General features: G+C 39.6%; 1 protein-coding gene across 2 annotated transcripts in view; it reads right to left on the bottom strand.

Moving 5' to 3' along the window:
* Positions 1 to 1041: 1041 nt before the first annotated feature.
* The window catches only part of sema3bl (sema domain, immunoglobulin domain (Ig), short basic domain, secreted, (semaphorin) 3bl), a 63324-nt gene continuing 39096 nt past the window's right edge, over positions 1042 to 25269 (bottom strand). The window contains exons 5-16 of one of the 2 annotated variants that reach the window (XM_051424469.1): positions 21117 to 21207; positions 18363 to 18479; positions 17807 to 17949; positions 15688 to 15802; positions 15456 to 15525; positions 15027 to 15171; positions 10300 to 10531; positions 10048 to 10139; positions 9721 to 9762; positions 9384 to 9609; positions 6700 to 6827; positions 1042 to 5365 (exon numbers count right to left, since the gene is read on the bottom strand). In XM_051424469.1, coding sequence (XP_051280429.1) covers positions 4856 to 5365; positions 6700 to 6827; positions 9384 to 9609; positions 9721 to 9762; positions 10048 to 10139; positions 10300 to 10531; positions 15027 to 15171; positions 15456 to 15525; positions 15688 to 15802; positions 17807 to 17949; positions 18363 to 18479; positions 21117 to 21207 — 1911 coding nt within the window. In that variant the 3' untranslated portion in view covers positions 1042 to 4855. Of the gene's footprint in view, positions 5366 to 6699; positions 6831 to 9383; positions 9610 to 9720; positions 9763 to 10047; positions 10140 to 10299; positions 10532 to 15026; positions 15172 to 15455; positions 15526 to 15687; positions 15803 to 17806; positions 17950 to 18362; positions 18480 to 21116; positions 21208 to 25269 lie in introns of both variants that reach the window. The other variant, XM_051424468.1, reaches the window with a different exon arrangement.

The raw sequence follows: 25269 nt of genomic DNA, 5'->3' as shown, positions 1-25269 counted from the left end.
CCAGTTTGTGTTTTTTCCCCTTCAATGTATAATTAACTAATTTGAAGGCCTACATATAAAAGAAATTGAGGCCTGACCCATACTAAACTGTGAACAAACACAGGGCCCACTTTAATTACTTTTATACAGTGGAGACTGACATCAGAATTTGCATTCTGGGGTTTTATCCAGGGCAATGCGTCTGTTTGTCTTTATGACATCTCCACATCTGTGTGTGCAAAGCTTGTGTGTATAACCTGCATTTGTGTGTGTTTTTATGGTTGCAGTAATTGTCAAGGTGTGACATCATGGCAGGTTTGGTTTTTATGTGATGGTGAGTTTGCTGAAGCGACAAGCAGCCATTGTTACTGCAAATTTCCACAGATGTAACAGGCCAATTACCTTCCAATCACATGCATGGCTAGACCCAGTAACTGGGTAACGTAATGTGTCACCACTGGGTTTGTAAATCCGCAATCACAGGCATGCACATGTCCGCCTGCTAATATGAACACTTAAGTGCACACACACACACATACATAAACAGAAAGTACAAGTGATAGACATTTGTGTTATATGGGGACCTTCACTGCATTTGTTTTCTAACTCTATCCCAAACTTACTGTAACTTTAGGATTACCCTAAGGGTAACCATAACCTTAACTTAACCCTTATGAGCCAAGGAAGGTAAAAGTTATTTTTTTGCCTTTCAGCCAAGAATATTTTGGTCCTCACATGTATAGAAAGACATAAACACACACAAATAAAAATAATAAATGAAAGCAGTAGAGCCAGTCAATTCCACCCTGACATTAAAAGCCAAACAGACTTGTTGCAGGTGTGCAGACTGCATGTTGTTGATTCAGCATTAAATAGAGCATGTCTTGGTTTAAGTACAGTAAAAGCTATGGTTTATAAAAATGGCTCATTTCAGGGCACTGCTGTTTGTCTGTGTTTATGTCACTGGCGCCATTAATCTTGTCCCGCCAAAACATTAAATAGACTCCCATTCTGCCCCCAACAAGTAAAATTCTTTAAAACACTCAGTCAGAGGTCACCTCCTTTATGTTAGAAAGTCAACTTTTAATGGCGTTAAATAGCATACAAGTACATAGCATGCATGGTAGAAAGACACTTAAATAAAACTTAAATACACATTTAAATTAGGCTCTGTCAGAGACCCTACAACCAGCACAATTTTACAGTACAATAAAGGGACAGTTCACCAAGTTGTTGTTCATTTTTAATCCAAGGACCCTTACACTATATTATACATTGAGAGTGTTGTTGCCTGTATGTCCGGGAGACTGTTTTCTGCAGGGAAATCGTGCTTGTTGAACCCTTCAAATTTAAACGGCTATGGTGTGCTCGTTGGACTGCTGACTTCCCAAAATGCTGCAGTGAAATCCTTCCCCAGTTTTACAAAAATTATCACAATACATTGATCACACTGATGAATGTTTGAGTCGTTGTTCTTATAAATACTGTAAAATAATATAGTTGAACGTTAAGGCAGGATAAGTGCTGTAAATTGAACACGTGTCTAAGATAAAAGTTAAAAAGTTGACAAACTGCACTTAACTATCTATAGCTTAAGAGTTAAAGTAAATGTAATATGCAACACCACAACACACTTTGTACAACTGTACAACAACTGAAATGCATCTGAAGTCTTTACAATGTGTACTCTGAACATGCAGTAACTACTTTAAATCAGTGATGCACATATTTGTCTTTAACAAAAAATTCCATATTGGCACACAAATGCACAAATTAATGTCATCCTAAGGTGACGTTTGTGTCCCAAAAACATTGTCCAGCAAAAAAAGTGTCAGCATTTCGTTTGGCCGGTCCATCTTATGACAGTTGCTATAAAAAGGAAACTTGTATTTTTAGACAATTTTACACACTAAGTTTACAACCAGTCACAAAAGTTATACCTTAAACACAAATTTAAATTTCTGATGATAGTGGTTCAGTTTTTTATCATCACCATAGACCAAAGCAGACCAGACCAAGTACTTGTGTACAGAAAAAATTTACTTTGGGATTTTTAACCCTATTTTACCCTGCTAACTGTCTCTCTCTCTGTTTCATGCATACCGTCCTCCTGTCATTTTCTTTCAGTTAAGATAGACATCATAAGCAATATTATTAGAGAAAACACCATAAGTGGAGTCTAATAGCCACTCTCACAATGCTGAAACTAAGATAATAAACTTTGTTAGAGTAAAACGCGTGTTTAGGTGTGCTGTACAAACTGGACTTTTTGAAATACTTCTACTGATGGAACTCTGGAAAAATTGATTTTGGGGTTTTTTTAAATTGCAAATACAGCCTTCACAAGATGCCTGTAGTACTTTTTATATTTTAATCTTCCTCACCTTTCTTCTCCCTTCACTCCTCCTCTCTTTAAATTTTTCCTCTGAGAAGCCATTCACACGCCATGAAGGTTACAAAAAGGTCACCAAGTTCACTGGAGTTAATGTTACTTCCTGTCTAATTTTAAACAATGAGTGGGCTCCCAGAATTGATATACCATCTTCCATATGTCCACGTATTACTGAGATTTCTCTGGCTCCCATATCGAAGGTCCTCAGTTTGTTGGCAACAACAGGCTATTAGCAACAGGTGATTGTGTTTCTAAATGTGTGTAGCTATATTCAAATCAATCCAGTAACCGTGGTTACCCTTTGTATGGTTTATAATTGGAAACTGATTAATTCACCACTTTATCGCTAGAATTTCCTCAGTCACAGTAAAAATAGTAATCTCAGCTTGGACTTGTACACAGACAGGGACAAAGATTAAAGAGTTAAACACAATTAAAAAAATATGAATCTGGTAGCTTTAAACTATAGAGACATATAGGCACATGTTTTCCATTGTTTATTGGGTGTATTATATTTCGCAATCATTTACACAGATCTCCACTGGACATCCATGTTGAGGCCAGAGGAGATTTCTAGATAAGTAATGCAAGTCAAAAGCCTCCATTAATGTATTCTAATGTTATATAAGTGATACAGCTGAAAGCAACTCTTAAAACTCTTTTCAGTCAAAAAATCTGTTTACACAATTCTATTCACATTATCTTTCTTCTTCAGTTTGTGGTTATTTCTAATATTTTATATTATTACTGAAGCTCCCATCCACACATAGCCCCTCAATGAAACCGAAGCTCTCTTTCTGCCCTGACCTCTACACTTCTCTTTTATACATCTGAAGCCAGATTTGACTCTAGGCTACAATGCTTACATCTACTCAAAACCCCATGTTCTCTTCTCCACCTGCTGCCTAGAAGGAAAACCTGAAACCTGTTATTCGTTTTTGTGAAAAAAGTTATATTATAAGAGCAAAACTAAAGACAATAACAATGTGGATTATCATGTGTTCAAACCATGAACCGTCTTAAAACCAGTGTTTACAAAGCAGAAAGCACAAGAGGACTCGGCCATTACAGCTGACCCCTTCTATTGTTCCCTCTATTTTCACTGGAGAGCTACGGCACACAGAGAAACCTTGGGAAAATGAGTTTAGTGGATGATTAAAGTGTGAGGCGAGGATACCACTGAGGGGTCAGGATATATGTTTTCTCCTTTATTGGCTGGTTTTTTACTGACTTGAAAAAACTGGTTGGATTGATCTAAATGTCACAGACTTAGTTTTCCAAGGAAGTAAGAATCGGAGCCATGACTGTGGCCATTAGGTACATTCCAGGAGGTGTTACGGTATGTACCCAAAAGCATGAAAAGAAGCCCCCGTGAAATATCCTTTTTTAAGGGTCGCTGAGGGGGGAGTTTTTATCTGTAGCTGGTGTTTAATGGAACGTTCAACCCACAGCAGTAAAAACAAAGCAATGTGCCTTTAATCTGTTGAACCATCAACAGTCGTCTCATGGTAGCTTCCAGTTTGAGCTAGTTGAGCTTGTGCGTTCAGTGTGAAGGGTGAGTGGGATTTCAGTTTATGTATGAGTGTGTGTTTGTATCCATGTACACTGGCGAGATAAGAGTCTGTGTGCATTAGCTGCATATGCCTCTTATAAATATACTGCAAAGTCAGTTATGTCTTGAGCTGAAGTCATGCATTAATATTTGATTTTAAAAAAGCAAGGCAAGACACATGGACCATTAAATACCAACTGATGAATCCAGTGATTTCATTGTGAGAAATTTGTCCAGCTTGGGAGTGAGAAAAACTAATGGAGAGAAAGCGTATGTGTCCATGTGTGTCAGATTGGCACTTTTTTGTAATCCAAAGATGCAAAGTAAATAAAAGTGATCTGTTTTGAAGCCCCAATCTGCCAGGAGCCAACTGTTCATCAAAGAGTCCACAAGGCTGCCAGGAAAGTCAGTCCAAAAGCATGCATATGTTTTTATAAATCTGAGGTTTGTGAAGTTTTGAAGGTTTTATATAACTTGATGAAATGAAAGCAGTGTCTGTCATTTCAATAACTGTAGAAGTATACAAGTGTAATCTCAAGTGTGAGAGGGGGGAGGAATCCTTGGTAAGCGTCCTCTGAGTGTATTTGAAAGACTGTCTCTCATCTTTTCTTCATCAAGCTCATTACATCAGCAACAACCTGTTCAGTTCAGTAGTGGTCTCTTTTGTCTGTCTTTCCAGACAACCAAACACTTCTGTCTTTTTTGGGCCATATCCAGAACCACCTGACCTATACATGCACTCATTTCATAAAATCTTTTCTGTTAGGTTCAGCTCTGATCTACTTTATTCTTAAAAGAGTTTCAACTGTTAGGAGTTGATGCTGGTCTTCGCCCTTTTTGCTGCCCAATTCATCCTGCCCTATACGGTAATCTTTGTCCCTTTTTTCTTCTTCAATTTTCGCCTTCTTTCTCCCCCACTCGCCTCTTCCCTGTTACTCCTCCCATGCACTGAGATCCCTCGGTGTCCGATTCCTTTCTCCGGAGCTCTTGCTACGAGCCTTCCTGGCACTCTCCTGCGCCTGGCGGTATTTCTCCAGCATGCTCTTGTGTTTCCTCCTCAGCTTGTCGTTGCACCACATCCTCTCGCAGTACTCCTCAACGTGCGGCAGGTTTGATGGTCCAATCAGCTGCATGATATCCTTAAACCATGTACGTGACTGACCCATTTGGCTTGACGAGCTGCCCCTGCTGTATGTGCTGCATGGCATCCAGGCCCTGTAGCCTCCTGACCGGTCCTTAAATGAATCAGAGAGGCCGGCGTTGTCACGTGCCATGAGCTCGTCCACAGTCTCCCCCTGGAGGACTTCGAGGGTGAGGCGGACCAAGGTCTGTGTGAAACCGTGCTCTCGGGAGCGGCAGATGTACACGCCTTCGTCCTGGCGGAAGAGGCGACGAAACAGGAGGCCCTGCTCTGTAGACATTACACGATCGTCCAGCTTCACCTGAGTGATGCAAAGGGAAAACGTTTCTATCTTTTCGTATATGACATATGGTTAATGATGCAGAGGAAATAAGAACCACATTCACTTGAATTGTAGTGGCTTGGTTTCAGATTGGACTGTGACTGTATAGTCATATCACTGCAATGGTATACAAAAGAAAACAAATGAGTCACACTTATAGTTTACACCTTTATACAGCAAAGTTAAATTGGTTAAGGTTTCTTTGCAAAACTTTAAGCAAATTTTTATTTTTCAAGATTAATTGAAATTTGATGCTTTTGATGTCGCAAATGGCTTTTGTGGTACATAAATGTTTCAAAACATGGCGAGTGCCATGACAATAGGATTTTTAAAGCCACTTCTGTTACATCAAAACTTTATGAGATCATCTTTATCTTCCAATTTATTCTGATGGCAGAAGACTTTGTTTATAGAAAAATCCCTGTAAAAATTGTGCCATCACTGTGTTGAGCCTATTCACCAAACTATAAAAAATAAATCAGGAAAATTTGGGGGAAATAATCCACTTTGTAGCATGAGAAAAGAAAGAGGGAGAACGGGGCTCTTTGAACTGTTTTCTCAGCTTGAATTGCAACAGCAAGAATGTACCATGAAATCCAGTCACTGTTAGTTTTTACTTTCTCTAGCTTTTTCTTTCCTCTCATTCTCCTTTTCTTACCTTACCTACCTCCACCCCACGTCTCTCTGCTATACCTCTTTTCTCAATCTACCTTCTGTACACCCCCCCCCCTTTAGATTCCATCCCTCTGCTTGTCTAACTATCCCTCTTTGCCAACACAAACATGGCAGCCTTGTCAGCTGGAGTGGCAGCCAAATGTTTATTTGCAAGGAAATGGAGAGGGGTGGTAATGCCTTAATACTTGCATGGCTGACCGAAGCACTAGGTTAAGCTTGGAGAAACATAGCCTCAAACAAATGAATGATTACTGTGGGTGTGGGCAAATAGAGCAACATAATTTTTCTAAGTAGCGCTTTAAAAGGACTTTGCAAGTCTGCGTTTAAGTCACAGTAGACATTGAGTGACACTTAAGCTTTCAGTGGCATATGGTCAAGGTTTGCAAAGAATGCTCTGTTTATCCAAGAGAACGAGCAGTTGTACATTTTCCTTTGAAATATAACTGCTTAATTTCAACCATATGTCAAATGGTTGTCAAAAGTGTCAACCACTTGCCAAATTCACACACAAATCTCACTTTTAAAGGTAGTAACTCTGGCCACTGTTGGTTCCCCACTGTCCACCCATAATATATTAGAACAGTATGGCATTTTATCATCTTGACTTTCATCTGATGGCTATGTACTTATCATCTTACCTCTTCCTTGTGGTCGTCACGTTGGACGAGCCAGGTAACAGTAGCTTGTGGAGAGCGAGGAACACACTCCAGGAAGGTGCTGTTGTTCTCTGTCGCATACACCACCCTGTCTTCTGTCACATCGAGCTCTTCTGGTTGAAAAAGAGACAATGTGAAAGATTGTGAAAGAATGAAAATAAAGTCTAAACAGCACTGCAAAAGTAACAGACTTAACTCCTGGTATGGGTTTGATTCTCTTTACAGACACCTATTCTATGCGTAAAAGTCCTCTTGAGTGGCACATTCGACTATGTACATGTAAGGCACCTTTACAGGAACAATCTGAGTAGTGTGAATCCTAAAAAAGAAAGGATATAAACTTTTTTATGTCTGGAGAATGCACATTTCACAGTTTTAGTCAACGCACTTTTCATTAGTTGGATATCTACAGGAAAAAAAAACTGTGTCAAACGGAAGTTGTGCCTTGTCACTGAGACGAAAGTATCAGGGGATTGTTGCAACATGGACCTTTTTTGTTGTAACACAGTACTGGTGCATGCGCTACGAGCTATCCCATCAGCCGACTGTACCCAGACTGCAAGCTCAAAGTACCGTGGAGGTTTGTCTACACCGCTAGCACAGGAGCTTTGGACTGCCAAGACTGGAGAGGGGCAATGGAGCTGGGCTCAGCAACCTCGCAGTGGCCACAGCCTAAACTGAACTGAACAAACTGACCAGAGCCACTGACTTATTTGTTGCTCTGTTTTATAGTCAGCATAGTGTGAGTCAGTCAGTCCTCTCTTGAGAAAGAAAAAAAGATGAGCATGAGCTCCCCAGAAAGCCAAGGTATGGCTTGCACACTGCCAATGAGTCCGTGAATATTTGTTTTTGTGAATTTGGAAGTTATTTATTTATTATAGTGTTTTGAACAAGACCTTTATGACCCAGCAGCAGCTCTTTACCCCTGTTTGCAGTCTTTATGTTAAGCTAAGTTAACCTGCTGCTGGATTCACCTTTATATTTAGCATGCATGAGAGCAGTATTGATCTTCTCATCCAACTCTCAAGAAGAAAATGAAAGGGGAAATGTTGAACTGTTTCTTAGAGACATCAATCCCAAATACTTACTAAGGAACAGTTGCAATCTGAACTGAAAACCTCAGAAAACAGATGATGTGTGTCTGATTATAATAGTGATATGGAGACACAGCTACTAAAGCAGGCAGTATCTTTGCCAGTAGCTTGTTGTATAACATTCACTTGAGTTCATGTGAGTACACATTTAGAATTAATCTCTAACAAATAGCAAACAATAGGATGATATTTCAGTCTTAGCAAGAGAAACACATGCCTCAACGACTTGACACTTTGGCACAAAGAAACTTTGTAAAAACGTGGGTTCATCCAAAGGCCCCGAGGGCGGCATACTTCATCACCTCAGCACCATACCTACACTCAGGTGAGCAAACACACAGCCAACACACACCCTTCATCCCTGCCGCTCCATAGCCTAATTTTTCTCCTCTTTGTCTGTCTTCACACTTTTTCTCAATCTCACCTCCACATCCCCTACTTCCATTTTCTCCCACTCATTTGTCTTTCTACTTTTATTTGCTCTTGCTTTTTATATGATTGCTGATGACAGACACTTTGAGCTTATCTGTCAGGTCTTTCCCTCTCTCTCTCTCTCTCTCTCTCTCCCCACACCCACATACCAGCATTTTTCGTTCTGTCTTCCTATCCTCTCACCAACGTTATAAAGGACCAATGATGGCAAAAACATAATTTCTCATCTTCCATTAACACAGTCTCATACAAGATGCAAGATCTGGTGTGAAATAAGTACAATGTTGTGTTCTTCATACACTGAATGTGTAATGTGTAAACAGACACGTGTTGTTGAAGAGTTAACATACATTTTCTGTCTAATAAACTGTTGAACATTTGTCTCACACAGCTTGGATAAACTGACAGACTTTGCACAAATCAGACTTCTCCCAAACCATCCTGAGAAAGAGGCACAAAGACGTCCACTGACCCTTACAGACACAAACACACATATACAGTCTTCATTCAAAAACGGTTGGCACATGTCCAATAGCATCTTCCCCTGGACCTCAAGGTGTTTACAGACTCATGTAGAGTATACACAAGAATGGAGCCTCACTGGTATTCTTCCTATCCACAGCTAAATAGTTTAGAGTGTGTAAGGAGAGCACCACCCTTGTCTAGACCATACAAGAAGTAATGCTTATCTACAGTTTCCTGGGAAAAATGTGGTACAACTTTTTTTTTTGGGTGGAGCAGATGGAGCATCCTAACCTTAATCTTCCCAGCAACGAACCCTTTAATAAAGGCAGAATTCAACATTTTGGGAAGAAGCTTATTCACTTTCTTGCCAAGCGTTAGATGAGAAGATTGTTACCAGTCTCATGTCTTAATAGCTTTGCCGACCGAAGAAGGGGGGAACAGCTAGTCTGCTATCATGCTGTCAGCACCTCTGAAGCTCACTAATAAATAAGTTAAGTTATATCTTGATTGTTTGATCCATAAAAAAAACAGCAAAAAAAAAACGTTGCAGTTTTACAAGTTGCTAGGCCAGGTGCTGTAACTTCCCGGAGTGTCGTCACCACTGTGATGAATCAGGGAAGTCACTTCACCTGGCCAAGAAATAGTCCTGCATAATTACAAAGCACTCACTCTTACCACTCAGATTCTGATCCACACACTGCAATGCAGGGTTTCCATGCCTGATGTCCTGTCTGCGAAAGCGGCGCTTGCTGTTGGGCACGTATCGTGCGCACAAGGATCCGTCCCAGGCGCAGTACGGGTCTCTGGCCAGGCAGCACTCAGCACAGGCCTTTCCATAAGTCTCACAGCGATGTAACTTCACCTGTGCCACACCTGCTGGAGAGCCCACATACAGGGCTTGCTGTTTGAGATGATGAGAGGAATAACAAAGGGAGTAAGGCATAATGAAGATAAAAGTTTAAGTTAATATAAGTGACCTTTAAAGCTAGCAATCACGGTTAAATCAGCTTACCCTTTTCACAGATATGTCCATTGATGTAATTGGAGTCGGCACCTGCAATAATGAAAATAATTGACCTCACAATGTGTGACAAGGCTTGCAATAAGAAAACCCAAAATGTGAAAGGGGAGTAAATTAAAAAGAATTATTCTTTAAAAATGAGGAGAATAAATCTGATTAGGTTTTGAAATAACTTTTGTGGTGGTTCACAGACAGAGACACACTGAACGAAATGTTATCTTTAATGGTGAATGGAGGCTTCTCCTATTTGGCCTTACAAAAAAATGACTGAGGAGGAAGCAGAGAGAAACGTAGAGAGACCTGATGAGTAAAACTTACCTTAAACACTTGTAGCTCCTCCAGTGTGATCTCCTCGGTCTCCAGGCTGTTTCCACTGTGCAGGGCAATGACCTTCAATACTGTACCAATATCTGAAAGACAAGTGTAGACATATTGTAAGTGACAAGTTTTATCCTTAAAATCCCAAATGCATTTCACTGTTAGACCAAATCTAACTTGAATAAATCAAGTGACAGTACATGGCAATACAAGTTTCTGGTTTCTGGTTTCTGGAATCACAAACACACTTACCTGTGCCAATGAACATGACATCATATTGCCCATCCTCTGCCTCGACCCGGTCCACCACGATTTGTTTCAGCTTGTAAGGAATGTTGGCTTTTACAAGCACAGGCTGGCGCAGGGCAGGATACACTGGCCGCCACATCAATGGGTGGTTACGGGCAAATTGCAACACTGAATCAGGGAAGTCCTTTGTGCTTCCAAACTCTCTGCCTGGCTGGTTGGTGATTTTACTGGGGCACTTGAAAGGTGGATGGGGGAAATGAGATAGATGTGGAGAAAGGAAAAGGAAAAGGGAGGTGGGTTATCTAAGGCAGAACTGTTTTGGTAAAATTCTTGGCTGGCGAACTGATGAGGAAAAAAATGGATGGAGGTATGGATACACAAACAGAAGCAAGACAGAAGGGTTTAAAGAGTTTAAAGCAAAACTCTGGCTATTTTCCACCTTGACTCTACATTCCCACCATTTCCAACCCTGGGAGGTGTGCTTTCTTTAAAAGAATTGTGGCCTAATTATGGTCTTAAAGTCTTCTCAAAGAACCCTCATTAGTAGTTTTATTGTGCCTGAAAACTTTGGATTAAAGTTCACAACCACTGTTGTAAAGTTATGTGTTTGAAAGCAGCTTTATAGAAGCAGTTTGTTGTTAGTTAAAAATCCTCCTTTTTGTGTCACTGTAGTAATGAGAAAATTCATGTGCTGGTACTTGGCTGAAATTCTGCATTACTCAAATAATTAAGAGGGTTGAACACTGTCCAAGTGAAGGCATTTACGCCAACCATATGACCTTTGGGTTTGCTAATGATTCAGATCAACAATTCATTACAAAGGAGCCAAAGTCTTTGTCACGCACAGCTCCTTTTTTCTACGTCTTCACTGCAACTGTTTTGTTTAATACAACTATGGCTAGAAAATGCCAGCTGTTCAGTTCTATTGTTGTCTCTGCTGGTGGCCAAAACCGTGAGTGATGGCTTGTTTGTCTATTGTTCCATTGAAAGATTTACAGCGTTCAGAACTCACACACTCACACTTTATCCATGATTCTCTTAAACTCTGGGATCCCCTTCATGTCCCAATTAAAGGATGATGTAACCTGCCTTTTTGTGAAATTAAAATCAATGCAATGCAGTGGCAATGCTCTCCCTCCAGCAATGGAGAGTTCAGAAGACTCCAGTGTAGTCTTAATTGGCCAAAGAAAGAACAATAAAAAGGTTGCTTTGGGGATGATTTCAAGAGTAACACTCAGATTAGCTACTCAGTGGTAAATGATATTTTTACTCAAGTATACAAAAAAAAGACAAGTAAAGAGAGAACAGAGAAAGGATATTACTTTGAAATAACCTGCATCGGCTGACAAACTGATCACTTCATGAAGGGGGAGGCTGGGATGCAGAGGGAAGCTCCATCAGTAAAGAAAAGTAAAACTCCAGCAGCAACTGACTAAAATGAAAACATCTGCCAAAGTCGTGAGGCTGACATCTTCGCCAAATATCATAAATTAAGGCTCAGAAAAGGGTAGAATTTAATTGAGATTGAGTCCCTTACACAGATGAGATTCTTGAGAGAGCCGTTAGTCATTTGAACAATTGGTATTTGTGTAAATCTCATTGCCTGGTATAGCTATTCCAGACTGTACTTCCATATGGTAGAAATATTGTTACTTCTGCTTATCACAACAGTAACTGATACACACAATAGCCCTGTAAGGTCTGGATTCAATTTCAGAGAGGGGATCTGAACTCTGCAGGGACGCTGGATTCAAAATGCACAAACTATTGATGTCTAATGGTACATTCCTCTGAGTATGGTTCAATAAATGGTATCAATTATAATTTATTCCAGAAGGTGTGGAATGTTTAAGCAAATCCAAGTTCAGTTCTCCAACTCTCTAACTTCAAATGCTTTCCAAAAAATGTAAATATGATTTTTAGTGCATGAATTGTGTATTATTCAAAATGGGTAAACTCTATGCTAAAATCAACGTAACTGTTATTTTTACACACAGAAACAAAACAACATAATGCACTTTCCTTTTGTAACTTCAACTTTCACACAGTTACACACTACTTGTGCAGCTCTCAGGGAACATCCTTGATATGTCAGTCTGTTTTAAACTGCTCACTAAACTATTCCTCATCTGTACACATAAAACCTAAACTGGAACAGCCCCAAAATCTGTTGTCAACTCATCCAAACTTTGGTGCAACAGGTCGACTGTGTTCAATCTCCAGCTGACAACCAGGGGAGGATTAATGAGAGAAAGAAGAGGTGAGCATATTTGGCAGACATCTATTCATGTCCATTATGACTGCGTATGTATGTGTTTGTATGTGTATGTACCGTATGTGAGTGTGGTTGCATGTATGCGTGTTAAGCACAGAATGCATCGTGTGAGCCCTGAAATGTGTCCATTTTAACCAACAGACATAGCAGAGGAGACCAACATTTGCAACGTTTTAAAAAACTCATCTGTAATAGCACATAATATAGTTTAATCATAAAATAGCACTGGAGCTGCTATTTTAATTGAACATTTAAACATTTAAAGTGCATTGCAATGTAAATGTAATAACCTTTTGAAAGACAATAAAACTTAAAGGACCAGTTTGTAGGATTTTGTGGCATCTAGCGGTGCAGTTGCAGATTGGAACTCCTTCGCTTCACCCTTGGAAATATGACACTTTGAATCAAATCAGTCAGTTCAGGCAGGAGGCAGAAAAATGCAGACAATGCTCCAATTGTCAAGGAGACAGCACAATATAGTGGTTGATTTTCATGTCAAAAATCTATCCAAGAGAAACACTTAGGTAAATTAAGGACAAAACATGAGTAGTAGCAATCCAAGAAGTTTGATATTTAACTATCAAACATAAGACTTTAGGATGAAAATGGATGCCAGTATGGATGACAGACAAATACATCAAAAAGAAAATGTAATGTAATGCCAAGGTCCAGGTAGGATTACCAGTGAAGCTCTGGTAAATCTGCAATAAAGAGACTATCCCATCATTTCCTCTATTACAGAATTAGTTCTGACACAAATTTAAACAATGTGCAGTAATATTTCAATCCAAGATAAACATCAAGGGAGGAAAATCCTACAAATCTCTCAAAGGGATTATTTTGGAAGATGAAACTGAACTTTTATTTTCCATTGCTGGTTCAGTTTTGACCGGTGAGTAAGGAGACATGATGGATATTACATGGTTAAAAAGATTAAATCTGTAACAATGAAAAATCCAGGTAAATGAAATGAATGTTCTGTCTAGTGCAAGTGAGATAGACAAATCTAGGTCATTATCACTGATTTGAAACTGTTTTACAAGATAATATTTTACCTTAGCTAAACATCAGGTAGGATAGCATCTTTGTCAAGTGAGTTTTTCTGAATATTTCAAGGAGAAAGAAGCAAAAATCAACCCCCTCTATATTCTCACTCCTTCTCTTCTTCCCATCTGTTCCTCTTCATCAGCCTACCCTGAATCATCAGCTTTTTCCCCTGTTTCTTCTTCCTCCATTTCCTCTTTCCCTCTCTCTCTTACACTCTCACTTTCAGTTTTTGGCCAAAACATTCCTGTTAATCAGAGAGTCAGTGGAGTGAAACCACAGAGGTGTCTGCTCTGTTCTCACATTATTCATATTCCTTCTGCCACCATACGCTCTCCTTCACTCTGGTAATGAGTTGAAATTACACACGCGACATGATCGTGTATATGTGTGTTGCCTACACACGCGTGTTTGTGAGTATAATAAGCCTGAGTTACAGTGATGTGGTTGAGAGAACATGACAGGGCTCCACCGAGAGTCGGGATATAAACCAGAAGAAGGGTCTGTACTGTATACAGTCACCACAGCTGCACTACCACATACAGTAGTTTACTTTACTGATATGGAAACTTTATATGCCTCATTTTGAATGTTTTTATCACCTTTCTATTTGCAATTCTTTTCCCCTCTCTGTTTCAGCACTCACAGTAGGCCTGGACAACCGCTTCTAAATAATTTGTACACAACTTTATGACTTTAGCTAAATATGTTTAAGGGAAAATACAATGTTCTCCACATTATGTCTGTAGAAACGTGAATACAAGTCATCGGACTGAAGTTCAACGTAAGGTACATCACCTGTTGTCAACGGTTGCGAAGTCAGCTGGTGAAGTCAGTAACAAACAGCTGGTCAATGAGTATTGGACAGAGGAAAGAGAGGATCACCTCATCAGTCTATTTCGCACAAGCCTTTAAATGTACCCATGCACCCATGGACAGATCCAAATTCACAAATCTGCCATTTTATTGAGAGTTTCATTGTTTCATCAATAAAATGCAACTGTAGCAAATAATTCACTATAACTAGTCATCTAGTTGAATTAGTGTGAACTGGCCAGGTTGCAGAATGTTGAACAGAGCGTTTCAACTCATCTCGTTGAGAATCTTTCGTCTGAACTGGGCTTTACACACTGAATATAATAATATTATTATATATTATTATTATAGAAAGGGCCTTTTCCATTTTTTGTGTGCATTTTTTGCGAGTTTCACGGCCACGATAGTTTCTCCTGTGCACTTCACAACATGTCTCATTCCCAAGTTGTCAGTTCTGTAACTATAAAAACTATCCTACACACTGGTCCTTTGATGTTGCCAAGCAGAAATGTATTAATGTAAGTACAGTATGCTAAATGTATGATTAAGGTTGGCCACTTAAGAATAAATTTAGGGTTAGAGATGATATACTCACCACGCCTGGTCTTGGATAAGGGACCCTCCCTTCGTAGGCTCCCCACTGGTAGTCAGGGCCCTCCTTATGGGCAAAGGGTCCATTGAAGGCTTCTCTGATGTCAGCCATACGGTAAACACACACAGCAAAACCCTGGAACACATTACTGTGGAGGAGAGAGGGGAGATATATAGTTGAACGTTTTATTATTTATTATTTAGATAAAATATTTGACAAGAAATGCAAGTGGATCAGTAACATTTGCAGTATGTAATGCATGTAATGCTCTACTGCAGTATTTTGACCACCATGGGACTATACCAAATTGCAAATAATCAATTACTTAGGCTTTAGCATCTCTATCAGTCAGGATGGCACTGTTTGACCTTCTAGTGTTAGGAAACGTGAGTAGTATTGAGTGTGTAGTTAACCTGTAAACACATTATTCACCTGATGGTGCTGAAGATTGCATAGACATCTGGGTTCCTTTCATCCTTGGTCCTCAGCAGGAAAACATCCTCTGTTTTACAAAAAAAGACAATGCCATTTAATATGTGTGTTACATAGAGAATAATGTGTGAATTTAAGCTCCTATGCGTTTTGTGCAACTGTACCTGAAATGCTGCTGGATGTTTGCAGATGCAAAAGCATCATTTTAGTTTATTTTAAAAAAGGTCCTCACCCAGTTGGTTGAAGTGTGTATCGATGCCGTGAGGTCCTGGTACAGAGCACATTAGTCTGGCTTTGATGAAAGTACTCCATTTGTTCACCAGTACTCTCTGGCCTCCAACATCATTCTGGCAGGAAGGACAGAAATACAGTACACACAATCTATAAAACACAGCTGCATATTCATTTCCAAATACAGTTCCATTCTTTTGGCTCTGTACTCTAGCACAAGGGATTTGGATTGGATTGGAAGTTAAAGGAGCTTTAAGGTTGTTTGAAGTGGCTAAAACAGAGCATACTTGTTGCCCATTTTCTTACATAATTTCCCAATTTTAGGACATTTACATCAGGACTTTACTTAAATGTAAAGACAAGGCAATGAAGGAGTCTGTCATATAACCTCCATCGAACTACTGTTGAAGACCAAACTTAAGACAAAAAGCCCCTGAAACAAGGTGGGAGTGAAACTGGCACCTACATTTGAAGGACTGTGTATAAAAAAAAAGTCTGCAATCCTACACAATGTATCTGATGTTAAATCAATTCATATTAAACCTGAAAGTCAGCACTACCTCACATGAAGCTACTGCTACTGTACATTACAACTGCACAGACACATGCTGTTAGGATGAAACTAAACTATACCTCTTTTGAATCTTTTGTGAACACAATCCATTGTTGTTTTGCAGAGAATAAATGTGTAAGCACTCACAATAGATGCTGAGGGAGCGTGTGCACGTGTGTGTATCCTTCACTGTCTCTGAAGGCAGAACTGAAGAAATCAACATCTATGTGTGCATGCACGTATATGAATGACAGCATGCATGGACATTTGTGTGTGTGTGTGTGTGTGTGTGTGTGTGTGTGTGTGTGTGTGTGTGTGTGTGTGTGAGTGTGTGTGTGTGATGAGGATCAGCAGTGATAATTGGCTTCTTGGCATGAAGCACCACAGGGAAAAGTGATGACAACTTTTGAGATTTGCCTGAGGGATAAAAAGATGGCTGGAGAGGAAATATTATACTAATACGTGTGTATAAGGAGAGAAAAGAAGACAGATGGAGAGAGAGAGAGGAGTAGGACGGATGGATATGAGGATGACAAAGAAAGTAATAATTTGAAGGTTCAGGTGGAATTCTGCCTGAGAAGTTTGTGCAAACTTTTCTGGCACAGTTGAACAGTCTCTACAGAAATCCTGCAGCTGTGTGTGTGAGTGTGTGTTCTTCTATGCAGACCTTTATTTGCATGTGGCACATACAGCCCACATATGGTTTTATAAGTTAAATCAATGCGTGAAAGAATGTGGGAGAGCGTGCCGAGCAGACAAGGATCACAGTTTGGCAATTTGACAACTGTGTGTTTTGTAGAAAGGATTCATATGATTTTGAATATCATGGGGCCTTCACAGTCCTTTGGGGAAATGTAAATATTTGATTACCTCAAAAGACATTTGTCTTTTCCACAAACATTGTTTTTAACTGTCACAGTAGAAGGATAAACCCATAAAACCATTGCCTCCTGTCCTGGGAAGTTAATCCTGCAGACATTTGTATGTGACCATGTCGAAACAGACCCTTAAATCAAATAACTGTCTCTTTTTAACTCACTTTTTCTCTGTATTTGTTTTCTCATATAACCTTTTCCAGTGGGAGTGTGAATCTATACATCAGACTGAAAGGCCTGGCGTTGACTCATAATTTGAGGTCCATAACGGATCCTCCAGAAAACAAGAAAGCCCAAAAGGACTCCCAGATCAAAACTCCACAACCTTGTTCTGGAGTGAAACACCCCTGCAGATGTCTCATTCCTGGAACTGCATATTTATGTGGCCATAAGGAAGTGCATTGTGTTGCTCTCCTGCCCATCTGGCTTCACTCAATTGACACCTGCCAAAAGAAAATCTTTTTGTGTGTATCTGTATCTGTAGCTAACTTGTGTCTGGTGTCTTATTATCTTGAGTAAGTGGGACATTGTTTCTGCACATATTTTCACATGCAATAGATGTTTCAAAATGTTGGCCAGTAAAATATGCTGAAGCTTACTTAACCCACTGCTATGAGAAGTTGTTGAGTTACCTGCTGCATCTTTAACAGAAATATCATCATGTACTATACATAAACAGTAAAGCTTCTCACCGCGCACACTCGTCCGACACGTGTGTGTATGGCCCCCTCCCTGTCCCCTGCCTCTGTGGCCTTCTCGGTAAAGAAGAAATACACTTTATCGTTGTCTCTGTCGTCGTTGTCTGGGATCAGGTGGGCAGCAATGAACTTAGGGTCTGCAGAGGAAGATGTAAGGATGGAGAGATGTGGATGTAAACACATAATATCATCAAAATGATAAATACCTAAGACTATATATCAGTCTGGAAGATTTTCCAATGTGACCTGGTGACACATAATATAAAATGCAACATAGTCGTAGATAGTTTGTTTTTCATGATCTTACCAGTGTTTTTAATATGAATATCTTACATATGGCACTTGGCAATTGCAGTCTCCATCTTATATTAAAGTCTACTCTGCACAGGCAGCTCAGGTTTGAACACAGCTTTTCTTTTAACCTGGGATTAGATACCCTAATATAATAATAACACACTGCAAGATCTCTTGATATGGAAATCAATGTTTAATTTTAATTTTCTTATTTCTGTATCAAATGTAAGAGGTTAATAAAACAGTGAAACATTACCATGGAGGAGCTTCTGGTCAGTCTCTGTCCTCATAATGGAGCGACCTCCCATACTCCTGAAGATCACAGAGTCTCTACCCAAGAAATCAGCCGTCAGTCCTGTATACAACTCCCCACCTATAGAAAGCAAGGACAGAGGTAGTGGGAGAGATAGAGAGTATGTTTAAAAGAAAGCGGTAGAGGAAACCAACATATAGGAACGAGAGTGGATGGTAACCTTGCAAAGCAGCTGGACACACAAGATGATGAAATCACGCAAATTATGAGGAATTGTTGGCAGCTACGTCATAAACTATGCATGTGGTTTAATCTTAGGTGTGTGTGACGTATGTGAGAAGTGACTGTTTGCTTGGAAACAACACTGGCAGCTGTTAAAGAGGTAAGCATATTTGCTGGTAGCATCAATTATATCAGAACTGGAGAGTATTTCTTCAATGAAAGAAGAGCAAAGAATGGCACTGAAGGCTTTTCTCGATGGAAAAGATATGTTTGGTCTTCTCCTGACTTGGTTATATGGTTTATTGATATGATTGGTTGAAGTTTGCTTGTGATAGATGATTGTGATGGACAGATCATCTAATCATCCAGTTCATCCAATCACCTGCAGAGTATTTTTTGAAAATATCTTCCCTTTTCCAAACAGTTTCCAACTGACTTCCCAGATAGTTCTGTGTAACAAACCATTGGCACAGTCAGGTTAAGTGGATGGTGGGTGAGGAAAGGATTGGACAATAAGGTTATGAGAATGTAAAGGAACAGCAGCAATAAAGGAAAAGAGATTGGGGAAAATAAAATGTCTGGTAGAGTCGAACAATAAGGAAATCATGGGTGACAGAGAAAAAATGGGGGGTTCAGGCAAATGAGGGAGAGGAGAGGAAGTAAAGAGGATATTGAACAAATCCAATAAAGAACAGACTGGTACAGTACATCCTTCACTGAGACTGAGACCATAGGCATAGACTCACTTTACATTTTAACAACTCAGAAAATTGATTTTCCTGCAAATAGAAATAAAATATTTCCTGTGGCATGTCTCGTACATGAACCTTGGAAAACCCTTTAGTAGCCGGGACTATCCATCATTAGTCTAGAACTTGGAAACAGCCAAGGACAGAAATCTCTACAACCACTTTTAAATGAAGAATTATGAGAGTGATAGTTTTTCAAAATAATCCTATTTGTTTTTTACATTTTTCCCAGCAAAGTGAGCCATATAGAAACTGAATCAGGCCAGAGACTGTTTCAGTGATCTCACAGGTGTAAATTAATTCTCCTTTATCTTATCAAAATCTTCCGATTTGGCTGTAATAATGGTATTAGAAACACACATATCCTTCTTAACCATACAAACAGACGCAACGACAGAGTAAATTCAAAATCATGTTCAAGTAAGCAAACATAAACAGACACACATAGATGTAGAAATTGGTGATGACAGAGCCTGTTGAGCTGTGTGTATTTTGGGAGAAGATCCTGATATTGAAGAGCGGAAAACATTATTGGTTTGATGATACAGACTTTCATCATGTTTTACTGTTTCATTCTTGGAATCTCTTTTTCGTTATTTTTTCATCATGTGCTTTAATATGTTGGTCCAGTTCTGTTTGTGTGGCTGTGTCTGTAGGACGATGGAGTGTCGGTATACATCAAGGGCCAATAAGAACCATTCAGAGTTTAGCACACTATTGATCCCTGATGGGGAAAATCCATAGAGAGGTCAGTGGTCACGGTCATATAGTAGTCAGTCAGACTCAGGGACAGTCCTGTGGCAGGAGCTTAAACTCCCGCCGTCTGGTCATCTTACACAATCCTTCTGCCCTTGAGGGGGCCAACAAATCTGCTGAGTCAACGTTTTGAACCTTCTCTACATTGAAAGTGACATTTAAATTGGTGCAGGTGCATTAACCTTGAACAAATTACCATTCTATTCCAGCATGTATGTTAAAAATCAATTTTTATCAAGCAGTCATTCTACAATGAGATTCTGTAGGGCAAATGGCATTCCTCAACAGCTTTGTGTTTATTGTTCTGTATTAATGTGTCCACTGTACCGTATATCTCTGCTGAGGTTCAAACTACTGAATATTTGGCTATAATTTAACATTTTCCTGCCAGATACGATACACTGTGGGATAAATACTGATGCTGAAAGCACCCAGCTGTAGAGAGAGAAAGGTGGGATCAAGTTATGCATTCACACACACACACACACACACACACACACACACACACACACACACCTCAGCGGCTCCCAGGATTGTCTGTCACTGTTATAAATCAGAGTTGTTTCATTTTAAGCTTAATACCTAATGACATTCAAAGAGAAACACCCAACACTATTTCACCTATAGTCAGCAAAGCTTCAGTGTGTGTGTGTGTGTGTGTGTATGTCAGAGCCAAAGAAGGTTTCCCTGGTTGCTGTTCTTGAGATTATTATCATTTCAAAACATAGCAGAGATCTGTGCAGAGAGGTGAAAGGTAGACTACCTGTGTTTGGCAGTTTAAAAAGATTAATGTGGCAGATAACGAATACCAAAAAGGACAATGTTAATTTGACAGCCTGGTCACACTGGGTCAACTTGCGCAAAGGGAAAGAACACCCACTTCTTTGGATCTTATGTCCTCAGTTTTCCTTATGGTTGACAGTGAAGAGGCAGACAGAAACCAAGAGTGAAACGGGTTCCCTAGCCATATTAGCTCCATAACTTGACAAATTGTTTAGAAATATAGACAAAACACAAACACAAGACATACCACTGAAGGTGCTAGCAAAGGGGACGCTGGGGTCATGTGGAACCTTCCCTCGTCCATTCTCCACATTCGTAGGATCCATCGTAAACACATGCTGTGGGGGAAAAAAGACACATGGATGGGTTACACATAGAAGTCATCAATTCCTCAAATATCTTTTTCTTTTATGTGAAACAGAAATGAATAACTGTACTATGTTTTAATCAACCCTTGCATGTGGGAAGTCTTTTCACTTTCTACTTGAGGAATAGGCTCAGTCCACTGGAGAACCTGAGATTATTAATCTCATTCAGGTATGGCCACACAGTTCACCAACACAGACCTTTAATAAAGTTTTCATTTCACTAACTGGGAAGGATATTCTTCTGCTTTTCTGTTCCATTGTCCACACAAAGAAGTGGCACTGGAGCTATTTCCAGTTTCAGCCTGTGTTTCAGATTTATTTGTCCTTCCACTGAACTCTGCATCTGTCTGAGAACTAAAGACACTGTCTGAGAAACGAGGAAATGCAGGATCATTGCAGTTGCCAGATTTCATACAAGTTTCCCACCCGGTTCCCAGTGCATATCAACCCTAAGAGCTGAACTGTGTTGAGGAGCCAGCAGGGTTACAAAGGAAAACAAAGTGCACAACACTGTTATTAAATAAAAACTACACTTAAAAACCAAACTTTATCAACAGAGAAATATTTTTGATGGTTCATATGAGAACAGGTTTAATGACAGCATCATAAAACTCACTCAACGCATAGTGTGCAGTAACTGACCAAGTAAACATATAAAGTCATAATCCATGACATTTACATGTGAAAATGTTTCCACTCTGTCTGTCTGGTTGGGAGAACCAATACCCTTTTCTTCAAACCCATTTAATTTGTTGTGAGAAGCGCCTGGCAGCAGGTGTGTTTTTCTCTGGGAAAAATATTCTGCAGCACAGGAAGTGGTGTGATTTAGTATATTCCAGCAACAGCAACAATAGACAGTTTGGAAAATGAACTTTTCAGCTTTTCACGTTGAACAGAAAATTCAAGTAATAAAAAAGTGCCAGAAGGAAAGTCACCAAAAAAATTAAGAACCCCCCCCCCAAAAAAAAAAATCGTGTACTTTTAGCCTGAAAATGCCTCCAAAAAGGAAAATAAATCTTTCATGGATCGCCCTTTTACATCAAACTGCATTAAATCCTTTTTTTTACTCCGGCAGTGAAGAAGTAAGGAAGCAATTAAATTACCAGACTGGTTCTTTCTTCGTCATTCACCAGTTAGTCAAGTTCACCTGACGAACACTGGCCACATCCTTGGATTGTGTGATTTGTCAGGTCATGACAGGGTCACTGTGGACAAAAGGCCTTTTGTTTTTAGACTCTCTACTCCCACTTCAACGACATGAGTGTACCAGGCTGTCTCTGCCAGAGCAGCCTGGGTGAGATCAATGCGACTTTCCAGGATAAAAAGGGAATGTAAGGCGACAGGACCAACAGTAAGACCTCGTGTTTGATTCAAGCCCATTTTACTGATTTAAATGTCCTTACAGTGAACTCAGTGTGCATGAGTCTCTGTTCCTCTAATAGACAATGGAGTATTGTTACTGGGAGGGTGAGTCTTCGACTGAACGGAGATCACAGGGGAGATGATGACATTGAAGTCAGCGGGATAAAAATACTGTAAGAAACACAGTGGACAATATGCACAACCACACGCATTAAGTTTTGTACGTGCACCAGCACATACTCACTCGTGCAATAATACGTGCTGAGTAACATGGACACAGCAAATTGCTACTGTCAGAAACACACAAAGATTATATATACACTGGCATGTCCAACAGGTCTCAGGAAATAAGGAGAGACAGTTAATTTCTTATTTGATCTACATGTAGCCTTTTGAATGCTCATATAGAGGTTTGAATTAGTTTTACAGGTGTCAAAGTGAACATGCGCAGCCCACCAGCACGCACATGCTCACACTTCATTAAATTTGAAATGATGGATATTCAAAAAGTACTCTGAATCTTGTCTTGCTCTACATTCTTCCAGTCCTGTATATTAATGAGGATTTCCTTCATAATTTTCACAGGAGTCTAGGCACGATATGACTATTTTAGGTTACGCTTGTAAAGTTCTGCCACGTGTACTTTTTTTGTTCCAAAATTGCAAACCCACCATTTGAAGAAAAGTGTGTTACTAACAGCAGAAAATGGTGGTTTCATACTTCCTTATATCATAGAGATACTGAACATTGAAAATTTCTATTAGGATTGACATATATCATATTGTAAATGTGTAGTGTTTTTTTTATGTCATTGAACCTTTACACTAATTTCTTCCATTTATCTCATCCCTTTCGTTTTCTTGAATCTTGAATTTCTGCTCTTGTTGCCATCTGTTTTCTGCTCTCCATCTCTTTCTCTGCCGAGGACTTTCAGCTCACTCATTAGTCATCCTTATTCTTTCAGCACCTCTTCGCTGTCTTGTTTCTGACATAAACGTCATTGCATCTCTGCCCCGTGTGTGTGTGTGTGTGATCTGGGTGTTTTTACACACTGTGAGTGTCTGTATGTGTCTGTGCACTTCTGTGCCCAATTTTTCACTGCATTTAAATGTGCAAGAGACAGTGGTTGTGTGAGTGTGTGTGTGTGTGTGTGTGTGTGTGTGTGTGTGTGTGTGTATGCATATGTGTGTGTGTGTGTGTGTGTGTGTGTGTGTGTGTGTCTGTGTTATCTCATTATGATCCAGAGGAATGGTGTGGCTTCCTATGCAGCTGATTAGACTGTCAGAGTCACTTTGGCCAAACTCTGCCAAGACAAATACACACAAGTGCTGCGATGCAGAAAGAGAGAGACATCCAGGCCACTTTGTACTCAGCTGTGCCAAACAAAATACATCCAGATCCCTGCTACAAAACCATTGAGACAAGTGACTACTGACACACATACATATACATATGTATCATTTAACAATCTCGAACCTAAATCTGCTGCCTTAAAGAGAGACTATGTAAATAAAAAAAAGGAATAGACCATTTTTCCAATTTTATATGTGAAAAGTTGGAATTAATTAGCAATAAAATCCAGGCCTTTATCTATGAGTTCACAAATTGGCAATTTTTAGCTGTCCATGGTTTGTAGTTCACTGGATAAAAGTTAGCTACACATTAAAGGTCTCTCGTGTAACATTTTGGAGGGTCTACTGACAGAAATGGAATGTAATATTCATTGGTATGCTTTCATTAGTGTATATTCACCTAAATATAGGAATCGTTGTGTTTTCATTGCCTTAGAATGAGCTGCTTTTATCTACAGAGGGAGCAGGTCTTCTTTGGGGGATGCCATTAAATTCTAGTAGTCTGATTTTAAAAAATGTTAAATATCTAAACCTCTACAGTTTGGACTCACTTCAAGCATCTTAAAGGCAACTTGGCCAACCAACAGACCTCATTTGAAATGCTGTTGTGCTTGGCCTTTTCCTCACTGTCCAGTGAAATAATGGATGGGCTCCCTCTCTCACCACTCAGTTCTCACTCTGGTGACAGCATGGGAAGCTCAAGCTTTCTTTGCTTTTCATTCCGGAGCGAGACAGGACCAGGGCTGATTAAGAGTTATGGTAATAATTACAGATATAAATTGCCAAGTAAGAAAACTAGAAATGGAGAAAAAATGACAACAAAAAAATCTTCTACAGTTTGTAGGGCTTTGATCCAAAGGCAACATGCGTGGGAAAAATGAAAGAGTGATTTACAAGTAATTCATTTTTTATTATGCTTTCAATCTTTTTGGTTCATTTTTTATCCACATTAATGCTACTGGCCCTGCTGAGGAGCTTTTTCCCCACTGGACTGTCCCATATGTAGCACTTACAAAGGTTGTCATGGAAGTCTGCCATCGTAGTGAGAGCAAGTGAGCTACTCAGTAAGTTTCTTTCTAAGTGCCAAAAAGCAGAACACTGAAGTAAAAATGGACTTTGACTGAAAAATGGAGCATCCGAACTGCTTTAGTCTACAATATGGTTCTACTGAGGTCAGTTGTTATTGGGTGCCTATAAATGTCTGCTTCCCAATGTGTGTGTGTGTGTGTCTTTCTACACATTTGTTTCTATATATTTATACATATATGTTTGAATGTGCATGTCTTTCATCATGTTTGTGTGTGTTTCTCTGCATATT

The sequence above is a fragment of the Dicentrarchus labrax genome, unplaced genomic scaffold (genome assembly GCF_905237075.1).
Source record: "Dicentrarchus labrax unplaced genomic scaffold, dlabrax2021, whole genome shotgun sequence".
In the NCBI taxonomy this organism is placed as follows: Eukaryota; Metazoa; Chordata; class Actinopteri; family Moronidae; genus Dicentrarchus; species Dicentrarchus labrax.
The sequence above is the reverse complement of the archived record's forward strand: the minus strand, read 5'-3'. Positions and strand labels throughout refer to the sequence as shown.